At 33.5% G+C, this 19,475-nt stretch overlaps 2 protein-coding genes across 2 annotated transcripts; one reads left to right on the top strand and one right to left on the bottom strand.

Annotated features, from left to right (window-relative positions):
- Positions 1–2,638: 2,638 nt before the first annotated feature.
- LOC133034195 (uncharacterized) lies at positions 2,639–3,895 on the bottom strand. Its single transcript, XM_061109235.1, has 2 exons — positions 3,817–3,895; positions 2,639–3,330 (listed from the first exon to the last, which is right to left on the bottom strand). The coding sequence occupies exons 1-2, from the start codon at positions 3,893–3,895 to the stop codon at positions 2,639–2,641; spliced, it is 771 nt and encodes a 256-aa protein (XP_060965218.1).
- A 3,196-nt stretch (positions 3,896–7,091) lies between these two features.
- LOC115718856 (sugar transport protein 10-like) lies at positions 7,092–9,531 on the top strand. The gene is made up of 4 exons (XM_030647665.2): positions 7,092–7,401; positions 7,502–7,827; positions 8,048–8,677; positions 8,866–9,531. The coding sequence occupies exons 1-4, from the start codon at positions 7,266–7,268 to the stop codon at positions 9,367–9,369; spliced, it is 1,596 nt and encodes a 531-aa protein (XP_030503525.2). The 5' UTR covers positions 7,092–7,265; the 3' UTR covers positions 9,370–9,531.
- Positions 9,532–19,475: the final 9,944 nt, after the last annotated feature.

Here is a 19,475-nt window from a genome sequence, read left to right as displayed (position 1 = left end):
ATACGTGGCAAGAGGGGATGTACTAGTTGAGAAAGTTGACACAGAGGACAACCTAGCTGATCCATTTACCAAAGTCTTGGCCGTGACAGCCTTTGAAAAGCACCGTCAGAATATAGGATTAATTGATATGTACTAATTAGTTTTATATTAGTGCAAGTGGGAGTTTGTTAGGTTTTATGCCCTAAATAAAACTCCATTTCAATGTAATCTATTTTATTCAACATCAATAAAGAAACAGAAGTATTTTTCATTCATTTGTGTATGTTTTGGCTCACTTTATCAATTGCTTGTCTAATTGATTTATAAATTCATCTTAAACCCTTTTCACATACTTGATCATGTTTATTGTCTTTGTCATCACATTGGAAAGTAAACATGACTATGTGAATAAAGTTTCCTAGATTTATCAGACACAGGGTTTTACTGATATGATAATCTACAACAAGAGTTTACTTGTATTTGGAGAAATACTATGTTCTTTCCAGAACATTGGTTAAAGTAAAGCTCAGGTTGGATGCATGGAGTATGCATCGGAAGGGACCGATATTGAACTTTGAATTAGATTTAATTAAAGTTACCGTAAAATCTATTCAAGTCAATATCGCCAAGTTGATCCTAGATCAAATGATCTTAATCCTGTTATGATTAGGCTCAATCTTGAAAGGCTATTCGTGTTCTTTGATTTGTTAGTTAAGCCTACTTTTAGGTCAGGGTGATACGTACATTTTGGGAACACGGTAGTGCAATTGAGTGGGAGCGCTAGCATAAACATGGAATCTATAGCTTCTATCTGGCAAATAGTAAGCAAAGGATGATTTCCTTCGAGCTTGACCAAACGAAAATAAATGGTGGAGATCTCATTTCACATAAGCTGAAATATCATTTATACGGGGTCAAGTGTTTTAAGGATAAAATACATAGTAGGGTGTTACGGTAATTTAATCCCTTTACTGTGTAGATCATTCATATAGAGGATCATTGATCAAATTAGGATTATAACAATGGATAACTAATGATGTGTCTATATGGTGGAACATATAGAGCATTCTATATACTGAGAGTGCAATTCTAAGTTCTATGCGTGGATTCAACGAAGAATTAATAAGTTAGTGAATTTTAGTGCTAAATTCTTGATCTACTTATTGGAAGCTCAGTTATATAGACCCATGGTCCCCCCACTAGTTGAGATAATATTGTTTGTAAGACTCATGTAATTGGTTTTGATTAATCAATTATAATTCACAAATTAGACTATGTCTATTTGTGAAATTTTCACTAAGTAAGGGCGAAATTGTAAAGAAAGAGTTAACAGGGGCATATTTGTTAATTATGATACTTTGTATGGTTCAATTAATAAATATGATAAATGACAATATTATTTAATAATTATTTATAGTTATTAAATAGTTAGAATTGGCATTTAAATGATTGAATTAGGAAATTGGCATTTTTGAGAAAATCAAATACAAAAAAAGTGGTAAAATTGCAAAATTGCAAAAATCAAGGCCCAGTCCACCTAGCCTAGGGCCAGCCACTTATGTTATCTTTTTTAAATGATTTTTTCATTATTTTAATGCCATATAATTCAAATCAAACCCTAGAGGAATGCTATAAATAGATAGTGAAGGCTTCAGGAAAATTACACTTTCTGAATCAGAAAAACCTGAGCCTCCACTCTCTTCTCTAGCTGCCACTCTCTCTCTCTTTTCTTCCTCAAAATTTCGAACCTCTCTTAGTGATTAGAGTAGTGCCCACACACATCAAACAATACCTCAATCATAGTGAGGAAGATTGTGAAGAAAGATCAACAGCAAAGGAGATACAACATCAAGGATTCAGAGAAGAAGATCCAGGTTCAGATCTTGATAATACTCTGCTACAGAAAGGAATCAAGGGTTAGAGATCTGAACGGAAGGAGTCATTATAATTCCGCTGCACCCAATGTAAGGTTTCTTAAACTTTATATGTGTTTAATTTATCGTTTTAGAAAGTTCATATTTAGGATGTTAATAAACATACTTGTGAGTAGATCTAAGATCCTGGTAAAATAATATCCAACACTTTTCCCCTCCTCTTTCTTTTCAAGTAGTGAAGAACTTCAAATGACACCATAATGTTATCCGTGATGAGCCTCCTGGGTATGAAAGCACTTTGATAGTGTGAAACAATCCTATCCATAACCGGTTTCAACCAGTTAGCAATTGCTTTTGTAATTGTTTTGTATAAAACATTACACAAAGCAATAGGACGTAAGTCCGTCATGCGCTCTGGATTTCTTGTCTTTGGTATAAGCACCACGTTAGCCTTATTAACATCATTTTCAAATTTACCACTTGTGAAATAACGCTGTACTAACCTCACAACATCCGAACCAAGAGCAGCCCAATTCTTTTGATAAAAAGCCGGTGTCAAGCCGTTGGGACCAGGGCTCTTGTCAGGATGCATTCCGAATACAGCACTTCAAACCTCCTCATCCGATACAGTAAGAAGAAACGACTCATTAATTTCTGGGGTAAGCATTTTTTCCACACAATCAATAACGGGCTGGGTAGATGGTAAAGAAGAGCTGAATAAATTTGTGAAATAATCGGTTATCACCACTTCCAAACCAGAATTCTAAGTGACATCTAAACCTTGTTCATTCTTCAGATGGTGGATGACATTTGTTCTTCTTCTCGTATTGGCAGCCGCATGAAAAAACTTTGTGTTTTGGTCTCCTTCCTAATTGCTTCGCTCTTTGTTTCCAAAAAGTCTCTTTTTGATCAATAATTTTCAGCAGCTGCTTCTTCACTTCCTTGTATCTCTGTACCGAAGCATTATCCCTTCTATTCTTCAACAAATCAAGATCTCTCTTACAAGCATTAATTCTTTTTTTAAAATTGCCTGTAATAGTTTTTCCCCATTCTTCAAGCTTCTCGGCACAAAGTTTCTGTTTGAACCAGAAATCTTCATCATTATTCTCCTCCCAACAGCCTTGGATGATTTCATAACACATTGGTTCTTTGAGCCAAGCATTCTCGAATTTGAAACTACGGATGCCTCCCATTTGAACCAGAGCTTCAGGTTCCAAAAAGATGGGACTATGGTCTGAAGTTGAGTGATGCCGATTATACAGCTTTGCATTTGAGAATTTTCGAAACCAACGTGAATTTATCAACACCCTATTAAGCCGCACCTCAATCCAGTTACTGCCTCCCCTATTCTTCTCCCAGGTATATGGATGACCAATAATTTCCATATCGATTAAATCACAATCACTCAAAGCTTGTAAAAAACCCTCAATAAGACCCCTTGGATACCTATTTCCACCATGTTTATCTTCTTGACTCACTATATTGTTCAAGTCACCAATGATACACCAAGGATGGTTCAATCGAGTGTTGAGTTCTCAAATCAAATTCCAAGTTTTCCAACGGAGGTGCCTACGGGGTTCTCCTTACAAACCAGTAATTCTCCAACTGTCTTGGTTCCCAACAAAGTCAATATGATTTTGAGAAAAACCATATATGTAACCATCAGATTGATTTTTCCAAAAGAAAGCTAAGCCGCCACCTCTTCCTTAGGCCTCAACACAAAACGCCCCATCAAAGCCCAAATAACGACCAACCCAATCCACCCTACTCTTGGCACACTTAGTCTCACACAGAAAAATAAAATCGGGCCTCTTTTGAGAAACAATCTCTTTTAGGAATTGAACGGTCCACGTGTTCCCAAATCCACGGCAATTCCAACTAAAAAGATTCATAATCCTTGGCGGGCCTTCAATCCAGAGCCCGCCCCAATTGAGTTTTTTTTGTTGCAGTGGGGCATTATTACTGTCCACCACGTGATCATCTAAGTCAATATTCTCTTCCATGACCATATCAACTTGTGATATTGCTCCATTAATGCCCATTGTTACTCTCCTTCTTTCTGTTCAAAAACAAGCTGACTATCCTCCCCATTATCTTCAATATGTATCATTGTTGACTTTCCATTTTTATCTCCCTTAATTCCTTCCCCATCAATATCACCTTGAAAGCCAATATTCTTATCCCCCCATCAATTGTTGCATAATTTTCTCCCATAATTCCCGCCCCTAACGTCACTGAATTACTGATCATCACAGGAGTGCAGTTCATCGGCATAGTCGATGATTCCCCAGCCAGTTTCACCGCCATTTCTGGTCTCAACCACCTTGAACCAATGGAATGTGATCGTCTTCTTGGAGCCGCTTTCATTTCCAGATTATACACCTTAGTTAACAGGTGTAGAGGTGTATCAAAAGCTTTCTCACAGAACCTCTCTGAGTGGCCAAGCGAACCACAAACAAAACAGAAAGTAGTCAAGTCTTCATATCTAAAACTCGCATTACATTCAGGCCCGTTCTTCAGCTGCAATTTCCGTCCTTTTTTCAGCAGTTTATCCACCCGAATCTGCACTCTCACCCTTAAAAAGTCCCTCCAACCACCTGAGAAGTTGTTCGGATCCATCTTTACATATGAGCCAATATAATTTCCCAAGTCTTTCAACACTCTCTCAGACCGAAACCCAGAGATCAAACCATGAATTTGCACCCAAAATTCCAATGTAACCGGAGTAACACTTCTTGGATTTTCCCATGGTTTAAGCCTATCAAAGATTAGAGGAATTCTATCAAACGTCTAAGGACTTCCTTCTATGACTCGATCAATGCCCATGTCGTGATAAAACTGGAAAAGAAAAAGATTGGACTCTAACTCTTTGACAAACAAGCCACGGACAGGACGCCACAAAGATGCCTTTTTATGTTGCATTGCTTCAACATCTATATTCCAATCCGTCAAGAAACGTCCTACCAGACACCAACGATCATCAAATTCAATAGAATCCACTGTATCATTTTCATACATCAAGAAACCATCATCATCCTCCCTTTAATTCATTGCAGCGTATTGTTCATCCATCACAGAAAAGAACAGAGTTTCAAGTCACCACAGCAAGAAAGAAATCACCAACTTCAAACAAAACAATACAACCAATTAAAACCATAAGAACATCATACACATGTCATAAGACAAGACTGAGATATCATGTGGTGTTGGGTTTGAATTTTGTAATTAGTATAATAACTTATGAATTCAATGCACACAGATACATATAAACATTTATTTCTTTAATATGAAGAGAAAACTTATATGAATATATCATATATATATAAGAAAATTTAATTTTTTATGCATACATTCATGCTTCGTAGATTTACTACTAGGGTAAAAGAGTTAATTATTGAGCGCTTCTCCTTGATTACATACCATGAGGAGATTGGAATAATTAACTGTTTCAGTTTTATCTGCGAGATTAATAATTTGATTGGAAACTGAAAATTATATTCTTCAATAAGAATAAAAAATGATTGTTGAGGGTGGCGGATAACCTTTAACTAGTCTCTCATATCGTAGTCTCAATTTTAATTTACTTATTGTTTTATTTTTACCCCTGCTATTTTAATCTTAATCTCGAAACCCCCCTCTTCTCTAATTCTAGTTACTAATTTGTGAATAACTGAATAAACATAGTTCTCGTGGGCTCGACCCTTACTTAAAATTATACTAAAATAATTGGAGGTAGTATTAGAATTAAAAAAAAAATAGTAATCTCGATACAGCATACGACACGCATCATAACACATTTATAGAACTGGTTCTATTTTAATTATAACTGATTTGAGTTATTTTGTGTTATTTATTTTTATTTATTATATTACAGAACTGGTTATATTTCAATTATAACCGGTTTGAGTTATTTTTTTTATTCATTATGTTATAGAACCGATTCTATTTTTAGTTATATCTGAGACATCAACTTTTGGTGACTTTTCCATTAACTTTTCCGGTGATGGTGACTTTTCTGGCGACACTAACTTTTTCGGTACTGGTGAATTTTTCGGCGAAACTTATTATTACAAATTTATTAAATTTATTTATTGTATTTTTTTCTCATATTTGAAACTTTAATTATTTTTAATTCTATATTTTTTTTGCATCATTTAATTATGCTATATAAAAGTGAATTCTCGTACATTTTCCCATATATATGGAAAAAAACCCATCTAAATACCTAATTGGCTAATTAGGAATTTTGTCCCCTAAACTTTGACATGTACCAAATTATGTCCCGTGAATTTTTTTGACCGTTAAATTTTTTTCCTGAACTATTGATATTTTTGAATTTAAGGACTTTTGTCCAATTCATTCAATTTACTAATTTAGTGATTGTTTACGTAATAAGTTATGCTTCTCAGACTTTAATATCTACCAAATCACGCCTCTCATACTTTGACATGTGCCAAATCATGCCCCCTGAACTTTCATCCATGTTAGACTTACTAAAATTGGACAAAATTCCTTAAATCTAACAATCTCAATAGTTCACGGGAAATTTTTAACGACCAAAAAAGTTCAGAGAACATGAATTGATACATGTCAAAGTTCGAGAACAAAAATCCTAATTAGACTACCTAATTTAGTCGGCACGTTATGATGCATAGACATGTTCAACCTTTCTCTATTAGGCCAAGACTAGAGGGCTCTTCTATTAAATCATTTTTTAAGGTTTATTATTATTATTATTATTATTATAATTATTATTATTATTAAACTTGGAGAGGCAAGAAAAATGGATCTTTGGCAAAAATCACCAGAGGGCCTACTTCATTGGACATCCAATCACTGCTCTAAATGTTGTATGCGAAATCTTTTGACTCCATCCGTGGCAAGATTAAAATAAATTAAGCTAAGCTAAGCTAAGCCAACTTTTAAGCATGGTGGCAGAAAGCCTTAGAGAGGAAATTAATGACAATTTATCCAATTATTTGTTTTTTCTTTGGCCAAGACTTTATTATAGATAAGAAAACTGAGACCAATTCCACTAATTTCCACGGCTCTCAAAAGTTAATCTCAATGAAAAAACACTAGTTATTAGTAGTATACTTGGTTTATTACAAAGATGATGTAATGGTCAATATGATCAATCGGGTCAAAACGCCAAACACGTAAAAGTTGTTAACACATTCTCACTATTCTTGGTTTATTGCAAGCTCTTTATAAAGTAAAGAAAAACAGTCATTTAATAAGCAAATTATTTTTAGGATCTGAAGTGAGAATTAATACATTTACTATACAATACTTAAGCAAAGCTTATTACAGATAGTAAAAGCAAAAACAGAAAGTGTGAAGTATATACTACTTGTTTATTTTATTATATATAAGAAAAAGAAAAACAGAAAACATAACAGCTTAATTGCTATGGCGATAGGAGGAATGGTGGTTTCAAATGTAGGAAGGAACTACGAAGGCAGTGGCCTCAATGCCTTTGTTGTGGTCACTTGTTTGGTTGCTGCCATGGGAGGTCTCATCTTCGGATATGACCTTGGAATCTCAGGTTTGATAAAATTAATCTCGATTAACACATGACATTATTATAAATATATATATATATATATATATATATACTGATGCATAAACGCGTTTGTTTTTGGCAGGAGGAGTTACTTCAATGGAACCTTTTCTGGAGAGATTTTTCCCATCTGTGTACAGAAAAATGAACGATGAAACGATTCATCAAAACGAGTACTGCAAATTCGATAGCGAGTTACTGACATTGTTCACTTCTTCTCTATACCTAGCAGCATTGGCAGCCTCATTCGTTGCTTCAGTTATAACCAGGTCTTTTGGTAGAAAAATCTCCATGCTTATTGGAGGAGTGGTCTTCTTTGTAGGCTCTATACTAAATGGTGCTGCTGCAAACATTGAAATGCTCATTATTGGTCGCCTATTGCTCGGTGTAGGTGTCGGTTTTGCCAATCAGGTACACACACAACCATCAATACCATTTATAACATCATCACATGGGATAAAACCTTGTACTTCTTCCCATCACTTATCCTAAATATTTTAATTTGAAATATAACACATGAGATTAGAAACAAGTAAAAGTTGGGCAATACAAATACATAAAGAAATGTGTTTCTGAGTTATATAATGTATTAATGTGATGATCATAACATGAATAATTGTTATGTATACAGTCAGTCCCACTTTATCTATCAGAAATGGCACCAGCAAAGATGAGAGGAGCTCTCAACATAGGATTTCAAATGGCCATAACCATTGGTATCTTGGTAGCCAACTTTGTCAACTATGGCACTGCTCAAATTAAGGGAGGTTGGGGATGGAGAGTCTCTCTAGGACTCGCCGCAGTCCCGGCAGTGATGTTAACCGTTGGAGCAATGTTCTTACCTGACACTCCCAACTCCATCCTCGAACGAGGCAACCACGAAGAGGCCAAGAGAATGCTGCAAAGAGTCCGTGATGCGGTCAATGTGGACGATGAGTTCCAAGACCTTGTAGACGCATGCGAAGCCTCCAAGAAGATCCAAAATCCATGGAAGAACATCTTGTTGCCTCAGTACAGGCCCCAACTCACCATTTGTATCTTGGTTCCCTTTTTCCAGCAACTCACTGGTATCAATGTCATCATGTTCTATGCACCAGTGCTTTTCAAGACTCTTGGGTTTGGTGACAATGCTTCTCTTATATCTTCTGCCATAACTGGTGTTGTTAATGTTCTTGCCACCATTGTCTCCATTGTTTCGGTTGACCGATTTGGAAGGAGAGTTTTGTTCCTTGAAGGTGGCACACAAATGATTATTTCCCAGGTATTACATACATGATCATTACTAGTACCTATAAAAGTGCCAGTTTTTCACTCTGTTTTTTCCCTCTCAAACAAACAATGAGTAATATAGAATTACTAAATATTTGGCTCAAAGTTGTTCCTTAATCATTAATTTTGAGTTAAATTAAAGATATCCTTAACACTTTCTTCATGTTTTTGTATGTATAGATTGCAGTAGCAGTCCTAATAGCATTGAACTTTGGTGTATCGGGAGAAGGAGTGCTGACAAAACCAGAAGCTGATCTACTACTAGTGTTGATATGTGCATACGTAGCAGCATTTGCATGGTCATGGGGTCCATTGGGTTGGCTAGTACCAAGTGAGATATGTCCATTAGAGATTAGATCAGCAGCTCAAGCCATAAATGTCTCAGTCAACATGTTCTTCACCTTCATAATTGCTCAAGTCTTCTTATCCATGCTTTGCCACATGAAGTTTGGTCTTTTCTTCTTCTTTGCTGGGTTTGTGATCATCATGACTGTGTTCATCTACTTCTTCTTGCCAGAGACCAAAAATATCCCCATTGAAGAGATGAATCGAGTTTGGAAAGCTCACTGGTTTTGGGGTAAGTACATACCTGATGAGGCAGTAATAGGAGGCCCTACTACTAAGTCAACAACAACAACAGATCATGGTGATGATTATAATAAGCCAGCCAACAATGTTGTGTGAAGACCATAGTTGAAAATTATTCATTTTGGTGTTTTGTTATTATCCATAGCAAAAGTTTATTGCACTTTTTTTTAAAGAAAAAAGAAAAAAAATGCTTATGCACAAAAAAAATGTAATAAATATTGCACTGATTTATAATAATACTCAATTTGAATTTTCCTCTTTCATGGAGTTGATTCTTTGAACTTCAATGTCATATCTTATTTGAGTTTGTTTACACTATAACAAAAATGTGATACATGATCTCATTTTATTTAATAACATTTATTTCAAATTGTTACAAAAAATAAATTTTAGTGGCATTTAGTTAAATATGCAATTAGATTAACTTTATTTTTTTTCTTAAATGTGAACTTTTGAGTGTTAGCACATTCCTTTAGCGCTAGTTAGTTGGATGGGCCAAGCCTCCAAGGTAACACACCCCATGGTAGGTAAGAGCGATCCGTTGAGTAGGATCTGTCTTTGAAGAAGGTAAAGATCTTTTGAAACAGGTGCTAGTTAATGATCTGGTCATATTATTTTTAATTAAATCTGTGGATTCCCTGAGACTGCTGTTTATTTGCTTGTTCTCTATATATTTGGCTGTCACATATAACATTAAACTGGTATTTGACTATTTTGGTAGGCTGCTTAATTAGTTATAGGAGTTTTGTCTCGATGGCTTGCTTTGTACTTTGTGTTGGAGCTGATAAAATTGTGGAATTGAGAAATAGAAAAAAAAAAGAAATAATCTGGTCATCTGAGTGTGCATATATTTTCTTAGTACCCTTTCTATGTTTTTAAGTAAAATCCTACTAGTTTGAACTTTCAAGACACATCCATGAACCCACCATCCAAACATTTCAACCAGACTAGTTTGAGCAGTGTTATGAGTTATTAGCCCTGTTTTGATAATGTTAAGGTGGTTGTCGATGAAGATGTTATAGAAAAAATAATTAGTTTCCATTTAACTACAATTTCATTTTAATTTCGTATTGTAAAGTGGTTCTCTTTTAATCTATTTTTTTTTTCTAGCCCCTATTTGAGAAGTGTTATGAGCCTTATTTTTCTAAGTGTATAATTTTTTTGTTTGAATTTTGATATTTTGTTATATTTTTTTCTTTCATCCTAGAGAGGATAACATTGTAATGTAAAACTAATAACCGTTAAAAGAGAATAGGGTTAGATAGTTACTTTTTGGTCAATCTAAAAGTGGTTATTCACTCTAGAAATAATGTTAATGAGTAATAGGCAAATAAAACTTTATTTATAATTTTATTTTGAAAGTTATAGACATATAAATTTGGCCTGTCATTTGAAAAATCTTAATATGAGATTTCAAATTGTTTATCTAGTTTGTTTAGACTGAGTCATTTTTTGCCCAAATATTTTTATAATTGTCTTAATTATAGGTAGTCAAAGTGATTCAAGAATTAATTTCGGCCCCAAAACCAAGCTCCAACGACCCAAGAAAAAAAGAGCTTGAAGAGTTGGAGAATCAAAAAGTCGAGATTGACGAGAGGGTCGAGTCCATGATCTGAAAGGAGTTGTGGTGCGGTCTGCCTTACCTAATGTTTCGTCTTCCTTGTTTTATTTTCTCTAAATTTGTTTCCTTCTTATATATAATTATTTATAATTCATATTTATTTTTTTCTCTATTTTCTAGTTTTGTAAAATTATGATTATGATATGAGAGGTCTTAGAAAGCTTTTAATTTGATACTAATTTTTTTAGTGTTCTGTTATGTTGTGGTTCTTTTTGGTTTGTGTTAGAGCAAGTTTGTACTATAATATATGTTAAGTGTAAGAGATTTCTTGTTAGTGCATAAAAATGTTGTTATACAAAGTGATATTATGTTATTTAAACATTTGTTGACAACAGTCGCATGGAATATATTGTATTTACTGTTATATAAAATTATTATGTATTTAATTTATTTTGTTTTATATATTTACTGTTATATAAAATTATTTTAAAATTTAAAAATATAGGTAGGAAAAATTGTATGAAAATCTGTAATTTTCTTTATCTTATATTTATACTTTATTTTATAACCGACGCAATAGGTAAAAAAAAAATATTTGAGCAACTTATACGTCATTTAAAAACTGACGGTATAAGTTTTTAGTGACGATTTTTAAATGGCACAAATGATTTTGCGTCATTTCTAAACTGACGCAGAATATTAAAAAGAACATTGTATATTTTGTGTCAGTTTCAAAATGAAGAGAATTGTTATTTGCATCACTTAAGAAACGACGCAAATAAAATCTATTTGCGACTACGACATATATGTCAGTTTTATAGACCGACGCAAAAACTATATATGTCACTTAGAAACCGACGAAAATACATCTTTTTGTAGTAGTGAGAGTAACACGAAAAATGAATGAAAGCATTACTCAATAGAGTAGCTTAGCCCTTTGTTTATACACAGAGATTATACAAGAGGATCCAAAGCAAAACAGAAATGTAACAGCATTAACAGAAGTAGTTAATATCCCAACTAACTTAACCACTAACTAATAAACCCGTGTTAGCTAACAGAGCCTAAAACATGCTTAACATTTCCCTCAAATGAAAAGGTGTCTCAGACATCTTGAGTTTGGATCGAAGGTACAGAAATCTCTTTGTTGACAAGGGCTTTGTGAGTACATATGCAACTTGATCTATGGCTGGTACTTATCGAACAGACAGTTGCTTGGACAGTATGTGCTCCCTAACAAAATGCATGTCAATCTCAATATATTTTGACGTGGCATGAAACACGGGATTTGTTACAATGCACACTTTGATTATCCACCCATAGGACAGGGCAAGAGGGAGCGGTGATTTGAAGTTCTGAAAGTAAGGACATAAGCCATTTGATTTTTATTTCAGCAGCATTCGCAAGAGATCTGAATTAACTTTTAGAGCTTGATCTGGCCACTACATTCTATTTCTTGGCTGAAACCAACTTTTTGTAGGCCTTCTAGTGGGTGTTATTTGGAGCACGAATGAACTGACTTAGCTTGTTTATGATAAAAGCTACATCAGGTCTGATCAAGGTAAGATATTGAAGGGCCCCCAATGTGTTTTTGTACAATGTCTTATCAATAAATTGTTCTAGCTCCTTCCTTAAGGGAGAGTTTGATATTGGCACTAGTAGGCCAATATTCAATTATCAATATCCATGGGGAGCTTCACAAGTAGGCTAGATATATATTTGGTTTGTGAGAGATACATCCCAGTAGAATCTCTGTAGATTTCCACACCCAGGAAATAGTGAACAAGGCCTAAGTCCTTTAAAGAAAATGACTTATTTAAGTTAAGAACAAATTTGTTGATCAGCTTTATGTTGGGACCTATAATTACAAAGTCATCAACATAAATTAGTAAAATTATTCGGTTTGCACCAGCTCCATAAATGAATAATGAAGTATCTGATTTGAAGAGTGTGAATCCCCATTGTAATAGGGTGTTCTTTAGTGTTTTGTTCCAATCATTTAGAGCTTGTTTGAGCCCATAAAGAGCCTTGTGTAGTTTACAGACATGAGTAGGTCTAGGACTCATCCACAAAACCTTCTGGTTGATTCATATACACAATCTTCTGTAAGTTGCCATTCAGAAAGGCATTTCTTATTGTTGGATTTTTGTGCCATAACTAAAACTCTATTTCAATGTAATCTTGAATATTCAATTATCAATAAAGGAACAAAATTATTTTATTACTTATTTAATATATTGCTTGGTTCACATGTTTATTTCATGATCATTTATTTGATTTATAAATTCATATAAATCCTTATCACATTGTTATTCATGATTGATGTGATGTCTACACAGTGGAAAGTAATCAAGATTATGTGATTAAATATAGTCCCACGATTTATCAGTACATAGGATTTCCACTGATATGATAATCAACAATATAGTTTACTTACACTTGGGTAGTGTTATGTCTTTTCTAAGGCATTGGTAAAGTAAGCTTGGATTGGATGTATTCTTATACATCGGACTAGACTAATATTGAACTTGGATAAGATATCATAAACTTACCATTATATCTTTTAATATCACTTAGTTTATCTTAGATCAATGATCCCAATCCTAAGATGGTTAGGTTCTTCTTTGACTTGTTCGTTAAAATTGACTAATTGAATCTTTCAGATACTTACATCTTGAGAACATGGTAGTACAATTGAGTGGGAGTGCTAATCATAGATACAAAATCTATAGCTTCTATAATTGAATAGAAGTGAAATAATTATTTCCTTCAAGCTTGGCTAAACGATATTAAATAGTGGAGTACTCATTTTAGTAGAATATTTTTTTACTGCCGTTATAATATCCATTTTTGGTGTTTTATTTTAGTTAAATTTTTATTATCATCGTAGTTTTTAATAATTAATTAGTATATTAGTATTAAACTAGTTTATAAAATCACACACGTGGCGTTCCTCTGGACTAGGGCGTTACATAAAGCTCTAATATTGGGGGATTTGATAATAAATTGACATGATATGGACCTAGATATCGGGATGCCCACTAATTACTTATTCAAAACACCTATTCGATGCCATTCGGATACACACTGTATCAGAGGTGTACCTTGTCTAGGCGAGTCATTTGTCCAGCATTTGGAAGGCTTGACTTCACTAATGGATCTAGTCCATTATCTTAATTGAGCCTGGAGCAATTGAGTTGAAACCATCTTGAAATTATACATGTCCTCCATCTAGAAACATGGGTAACACATACCAATAACCAATTTTCACAGTATAATAAACACTCATATTATAGTGCCAAATAAGATTATCATGAATTTGTAAAGGCCTGGGTGTTGGGGATTATTTACCAGGATCTAGATTTACTACCATGTATGTTATTTAACATCCTAAATATGAATTTCTAAAATAATGTAATTTAAACATATATAAAGTTTAAGAAACCTTACATTGGTTGAAGCGGAATTAAATGACTCCTTCCGCTCAGATCTCTAACCCTTTTATCCTTTATGTAGCAGAGTATCACTAAGATCTGAGCCTGATTCTCCTTCACTTGAATGGATTCTTCAAAGTCTTACCCACTATGATTGAGGATTTACTTGTTATGTGTGGGCATGCACTCAATCACTATAGGGTTCGAAAATTGAAGAGAGAAAGAGAGAGAGATAGAAGGCTCAAAAGATTTAGAGCATGTTTGGTATTGTTTTCTATTTTTTGTTTTAAAAAATTGTTTTTAGAAATGAGAACAAAAAATAGTTTTTGAAGTTTTTAAAACACAAGTCATGTTTGGTTAGTGATTTTTAAAAACAATATTGACCAAAGGTGAATTGGTTTTTAAAACAGAAAACAACATTTTGTTGTTTTCAAAATTCTTGTTTTTTGTAACTTTGTTTTCTGAAAAACTGTTTTTAAAAAACAAGGCCAAACAAGTCAAATTGTTTTTAAAAACAATTTTCTGTTTTTAAAAACAAAAAACAGTTTTTTAATTATAATGCCAAACATTCACTTAGGTTTTCATCATTTTTTTAATTTGAGACCATTACTATCTATTTATAGGAATCCAGCTAGGTGTAGGTTTGAATTATTTGGCATTAAAAGATTGATAAAATAAATGGTAAAATAGAGCATTAGTGGCCGGCCTTGGATGTGGGCCCATCACTTTGCAATTTCGCTATTTTTCAACTATTTATCTTATTTTTCTCAAAAATGTCCTATTTTCCAATTCAACCATTTAAATGCCAAAACTATTTATTTAATAATTAAAATTTATTATTAAATAAAATTGCCATTTAATATATTTATTAATTAGACTTAACAAAGTCTCTCAATTAACAAATAAATCCTAGAATCTCTTTTCTTCACAATTAAGCCCTACCTTAGTGAAAATTCATAAACTAGACATAGTGTAATTTTAGAATTATAATTGATTAACTAAAATTAATGAATTGAGTCTTACAAGCAGTTTGTCTCAACTAGTGTGGGGAACATGAGCCTATATAACCGAGCTTCCAATAGGCAGATCTAGAATTTACCAAGTAAATTTCCTAACTTATTACTTCCTCATTGAACCACTATAGAACTTGGATTTACACTCTCAGTTATATAGAACACTCTATATGTTCCACGATATAGATACGCTATAAATTTAACCATCGTTCTAATCCCAATAATCAAAGATCCTCTTTAGATGATTTACACCGAGTGGGGACAAATTTACCATTTCACCCCTCAATGTATTTTATCCTTAAAACACTTAGCTTCCTATAAATGATATTTCAGTAAACTAATATAATCACTGAAATAAGAGCTCTTCTATTTATCTCTATTAAGCCAAGCTCGAAGAAAATCATCATAATACTTCTATGTCCAGATAAAAGCTATAGATTACATATCTATGTTTAGTGCTCCCACTCAATTGTACTATCATATTCCCAAAATGTATGTTTTACCCGGACCAAAATGTATGCTTAACTAACAAATCAAATAACACAAATAACACTCTTGAGATTGAACCTAAGCATGTCAGGAATGAGATCTTTTAATCTAAGATAAACCAGTGATATTGACTTAGAAAGATACAACGGTAAGATTATAATATATTTACCAAGATCAATATCGGTCCCAGTCTAATGTATACTCCATACATCCGAAACTAGCATACTTTGCCAATGTTTTGGAAAGAACATAACACTTATCCAAGGTGTAAGTATACTTTATCCCTGACTATCACATCAGTGTAAATCCAGTGCACTGATGGATCAAGGGAAATTATCTTTTGAAGCATATAATCACAATTACCTTCCACTGTGTTGACATCACTGTAATTGTGAATAACTATATGTTCTGGATTTAACAGAGTTTGTACTCATTAACCCATAACATGAAAACTACATGTAAACATAAATGACTTCTAATCTTTTATTGATAACAAATCAGATTGTATTGGAATGGGTTTTATTTAGGGCATAAAATCCCAACAAACTCCCACTTGCACTAACATAAAAAAGTAGTGCATTTCAATCAATTAATTGTCTTGATATCAAGATCAAGTGTAGTGTATTTGACTAAACCTAAATTATTGGAACTGTAAGTCTGTGGTAAGCAAATGCTTTCTCCACCATTACTTCCTTTGTGTTCATAAACATTGTGCAACATCATTTTCTATATGCATTACTCTTCTAGGGATACTGAATTCTTTACTGCTTATTAAGTGCATTTGATTAAACAGAAGACATGTCTCTAATTCTATCCAAAATGGAATAGAGATAACTGTTAACGCAGATTTTTGCTAACCAAATTTGAGCCTCACGATTATGATTCAACACAGAAATAATTAAAACTATAGAAAAATAAAAATATGAACACCGAATTTTTACGTGATTTTGTGGTTCAAATTCTGCATAGTCCACGAGTCAATCTTATTCAGATTTCTGAGTATGTTTTTTTAGGGCCTCTCGTATAAGAGTTTTTTTGTCCCTTTTTTGAGATTATCTGCCACTATTTATAATTGCATAGTGGCAGTTAATTACAAGGCTAACCAAAATGTAATTACAGTTATTGTCCTTTAAATCATGGGATCTGATTACATATTACTAAATGTAAACACGGTGCATGATTTTGAAAGTCATACCACTGTGATTTTCTCGCTTTTACTAGGTCAGAAATATCGTGTATTAAACACGTCTTTAATTATTGATTTTGGAGATGTCTCGATTGAAACTTGATTGTAGTGATCCCAATGGTGAGTTGGAACCACTCTTCTTTCCGAGATCGACAAGATGTGTCTTGCGTCGATCGCGGATATAAGGAAATCTGCTGACTTGCCAGGGTTGTGAGTCTCGCTTCTATTAGTTGGATGAAACTATAGGAAGTTTCCTCGTAGCCAGGCCGTCTTGCATTCTTGTATTCCGAGCCAGTTTGACTTTTATACTTAGTCTTCTTATTGCAAGTTGAGGTATGTGTTACTCTTCTCTGGTGTCTCCCTATTATCCCTTAGTGACATATGGTTTCTCGTTAATACTCTAAGTACCAGTTCGTAAATTGATTCCTCGCCTAAGACTTTACAGTTAGTGGGTTACAAATATACTCTAGTACTTACACAATTAATGAGTTATTCCATAAAAAGGTATGGCAACGATTCACATTCCCTTTATCTTGACACGTGTCCTCCAACCGAATTTCGCGCATAATAATTGCCCCTTAAAAAGTTTTTTTCTAGTAAAAAGAGCTTTTGAATAATTACGGAGCGCATTTTCACCAAAATCCTTTCTTGGAAAGGACACCTCCTTTGATTCCGGCGGTTGTATGATTTCAAAGATCATTATGAATCGCCTATTCATATTCTGCACGATTCTCAGCCGTTAGATTTCTCAATCTTTGGCTTTCTTGTCACTGAGCTTCGTGTATAAAAGGACGGCTCATGCTTGTCATTTTTCACAAGCCCTCTGGCTGTTTAGTGAAATCCATTTTCAGAATGGATTACCTCCTTCATGCCAAAATGTCTCTTCTGAGTTCAGGAGTTTATCTTCTCAGACTCATAATACCCAGATGCACCAACTAATTTTCATTCGTTCCTATAGACTTCAAGCCTCAATTGAAGCCGAAAATGATGGATTCTAGGGCTAAGGAGCTTCCAACCAATCCAAACCAGAGGAAGGCCGTGACTTGCCATGGCTGATCCTCACAAGTGTTCCCAGAGGGTATTGATCTTGTGAGTGATCTCAAAGATCCTCCTCAGATTGATGAAGAATTCCAGAGGAAGATTGGTATTGTTTTAGGTAGATCTGGGGAGGAGGTTGCCGTGGTTTCTATCAGAGAAACAGTCAACTTAAGACCATATCCTGTGCCAGGAGATCTTTGCGTCAGCCTCTCTCTAGTGTTGAGAAATTTCCTGAGGCTAGGAAATAGATCTCGGTTTCAGGGAATGAGGCCTGTGTAAAGACCAAGGCTCTCTACGTGTAGCCAGTCTTTCTCAAGCTATGTGTATGATTAGTGGTTAAAAATACACTTTTATTTATTTTAAATGATAAAATAAATTGAATTTTAATTAATATTTTCATGAAATTATTGTAATATATTTTATTAATGAAAATATTTAATTTTGATTCAATTTATGTCTTTCTTGTAGGAATTAAAGTGTATTTTTGTTGAAAGAAAATGGAAGGAGCAAAGTTGAAAAGAAATGAAGAAAAAATGGCATTTTTGTTGAAGTCCAAAGCAACCCAACCCAAAAAGGTCAAGCCTAGCCCATGAAGCTCATCATCAATTTTGTCTCTTCCAAAGCATGTGATGCAATGATGATAAGTCTAGGTCATCATCAACCCTATTTTCCTCTTCTACACTCAACCTTCATCCAAAGAGTAGAAGACAAAATCACAATGATAACAAAAATAATATTAATTTTATTTTTGATTTGAAATGTCAAATTTACTCTTAATATTTATTTTATAATCCCAAATTTTTATTTATTTATTTTTATTCCTTTTATGGCTCTATAAATAGGAGCTCATTTTGTGTAATTTTTAGTGTAGAAAAACTATAGCAAAATTCTCTCAACTTTTCTTCTCATCTTTTCTCTTTAGAAATTTTATGAGAATGATTAGCATAATGGCCTACTCTTCCTTGGAAGGTGAGGGATAATTCCATATGCAAAGTGAGGTTATTTTGTATCTTTGATTCACTTTTTGTTGTAATATTTATTTGAGTAATGCAAGTTCATATTCCACTTTTATTTTTATGTTATTCTTCCATCTATACTATCTATGCTATTATATACCAAATATATATATATATAGACTTAGTCATGCTCATTCTATATATTTTTATTTAGTGATTATAGTAATAGTAGTATTGCTCATTTCTATCTTTTATGTTCATTTTTATTTACTTTTTTGTTAAATGATATATAGGTTTAGTCATGCTCTCCCTATGTGTCTAAAAATTAATAAAAGTAATATTAATGTTCATTTCCTTCACTATCACCTCCATCTGCATCTCTATCTCTTTGTCATTATTTTTACTAAAGATATATATGATTAGTCATGCTCTTTCTATGTGTTACTATTTAGTAAAAATAATATTGATGTTTAGTTTTATATTTAATCTTTTATTGCATTATTGCTTGATGTATAATGTCATTTC

Source organism: Cannabis sativa, chromosome 2, assembly GCF_029168945.1.
Source record: "Cannabis sativa cultivar Pink pepper isolate KNU-18-1 chromosome 2, ASM2916894v1, whole genome shotgun sequence".
In the NCBI taxonomy this organism is placed as follows: Eukaryota; Viridiplantae; Streptophyta; class Magnoliopsida; order Rosales; family Cannabaceae; genus Cannabis; species Cannabis sativa.
Note: the sequence above shows the minus strand (reverse complement) of the source record. Positions and strands in the feature narration are given on the sequence as shown.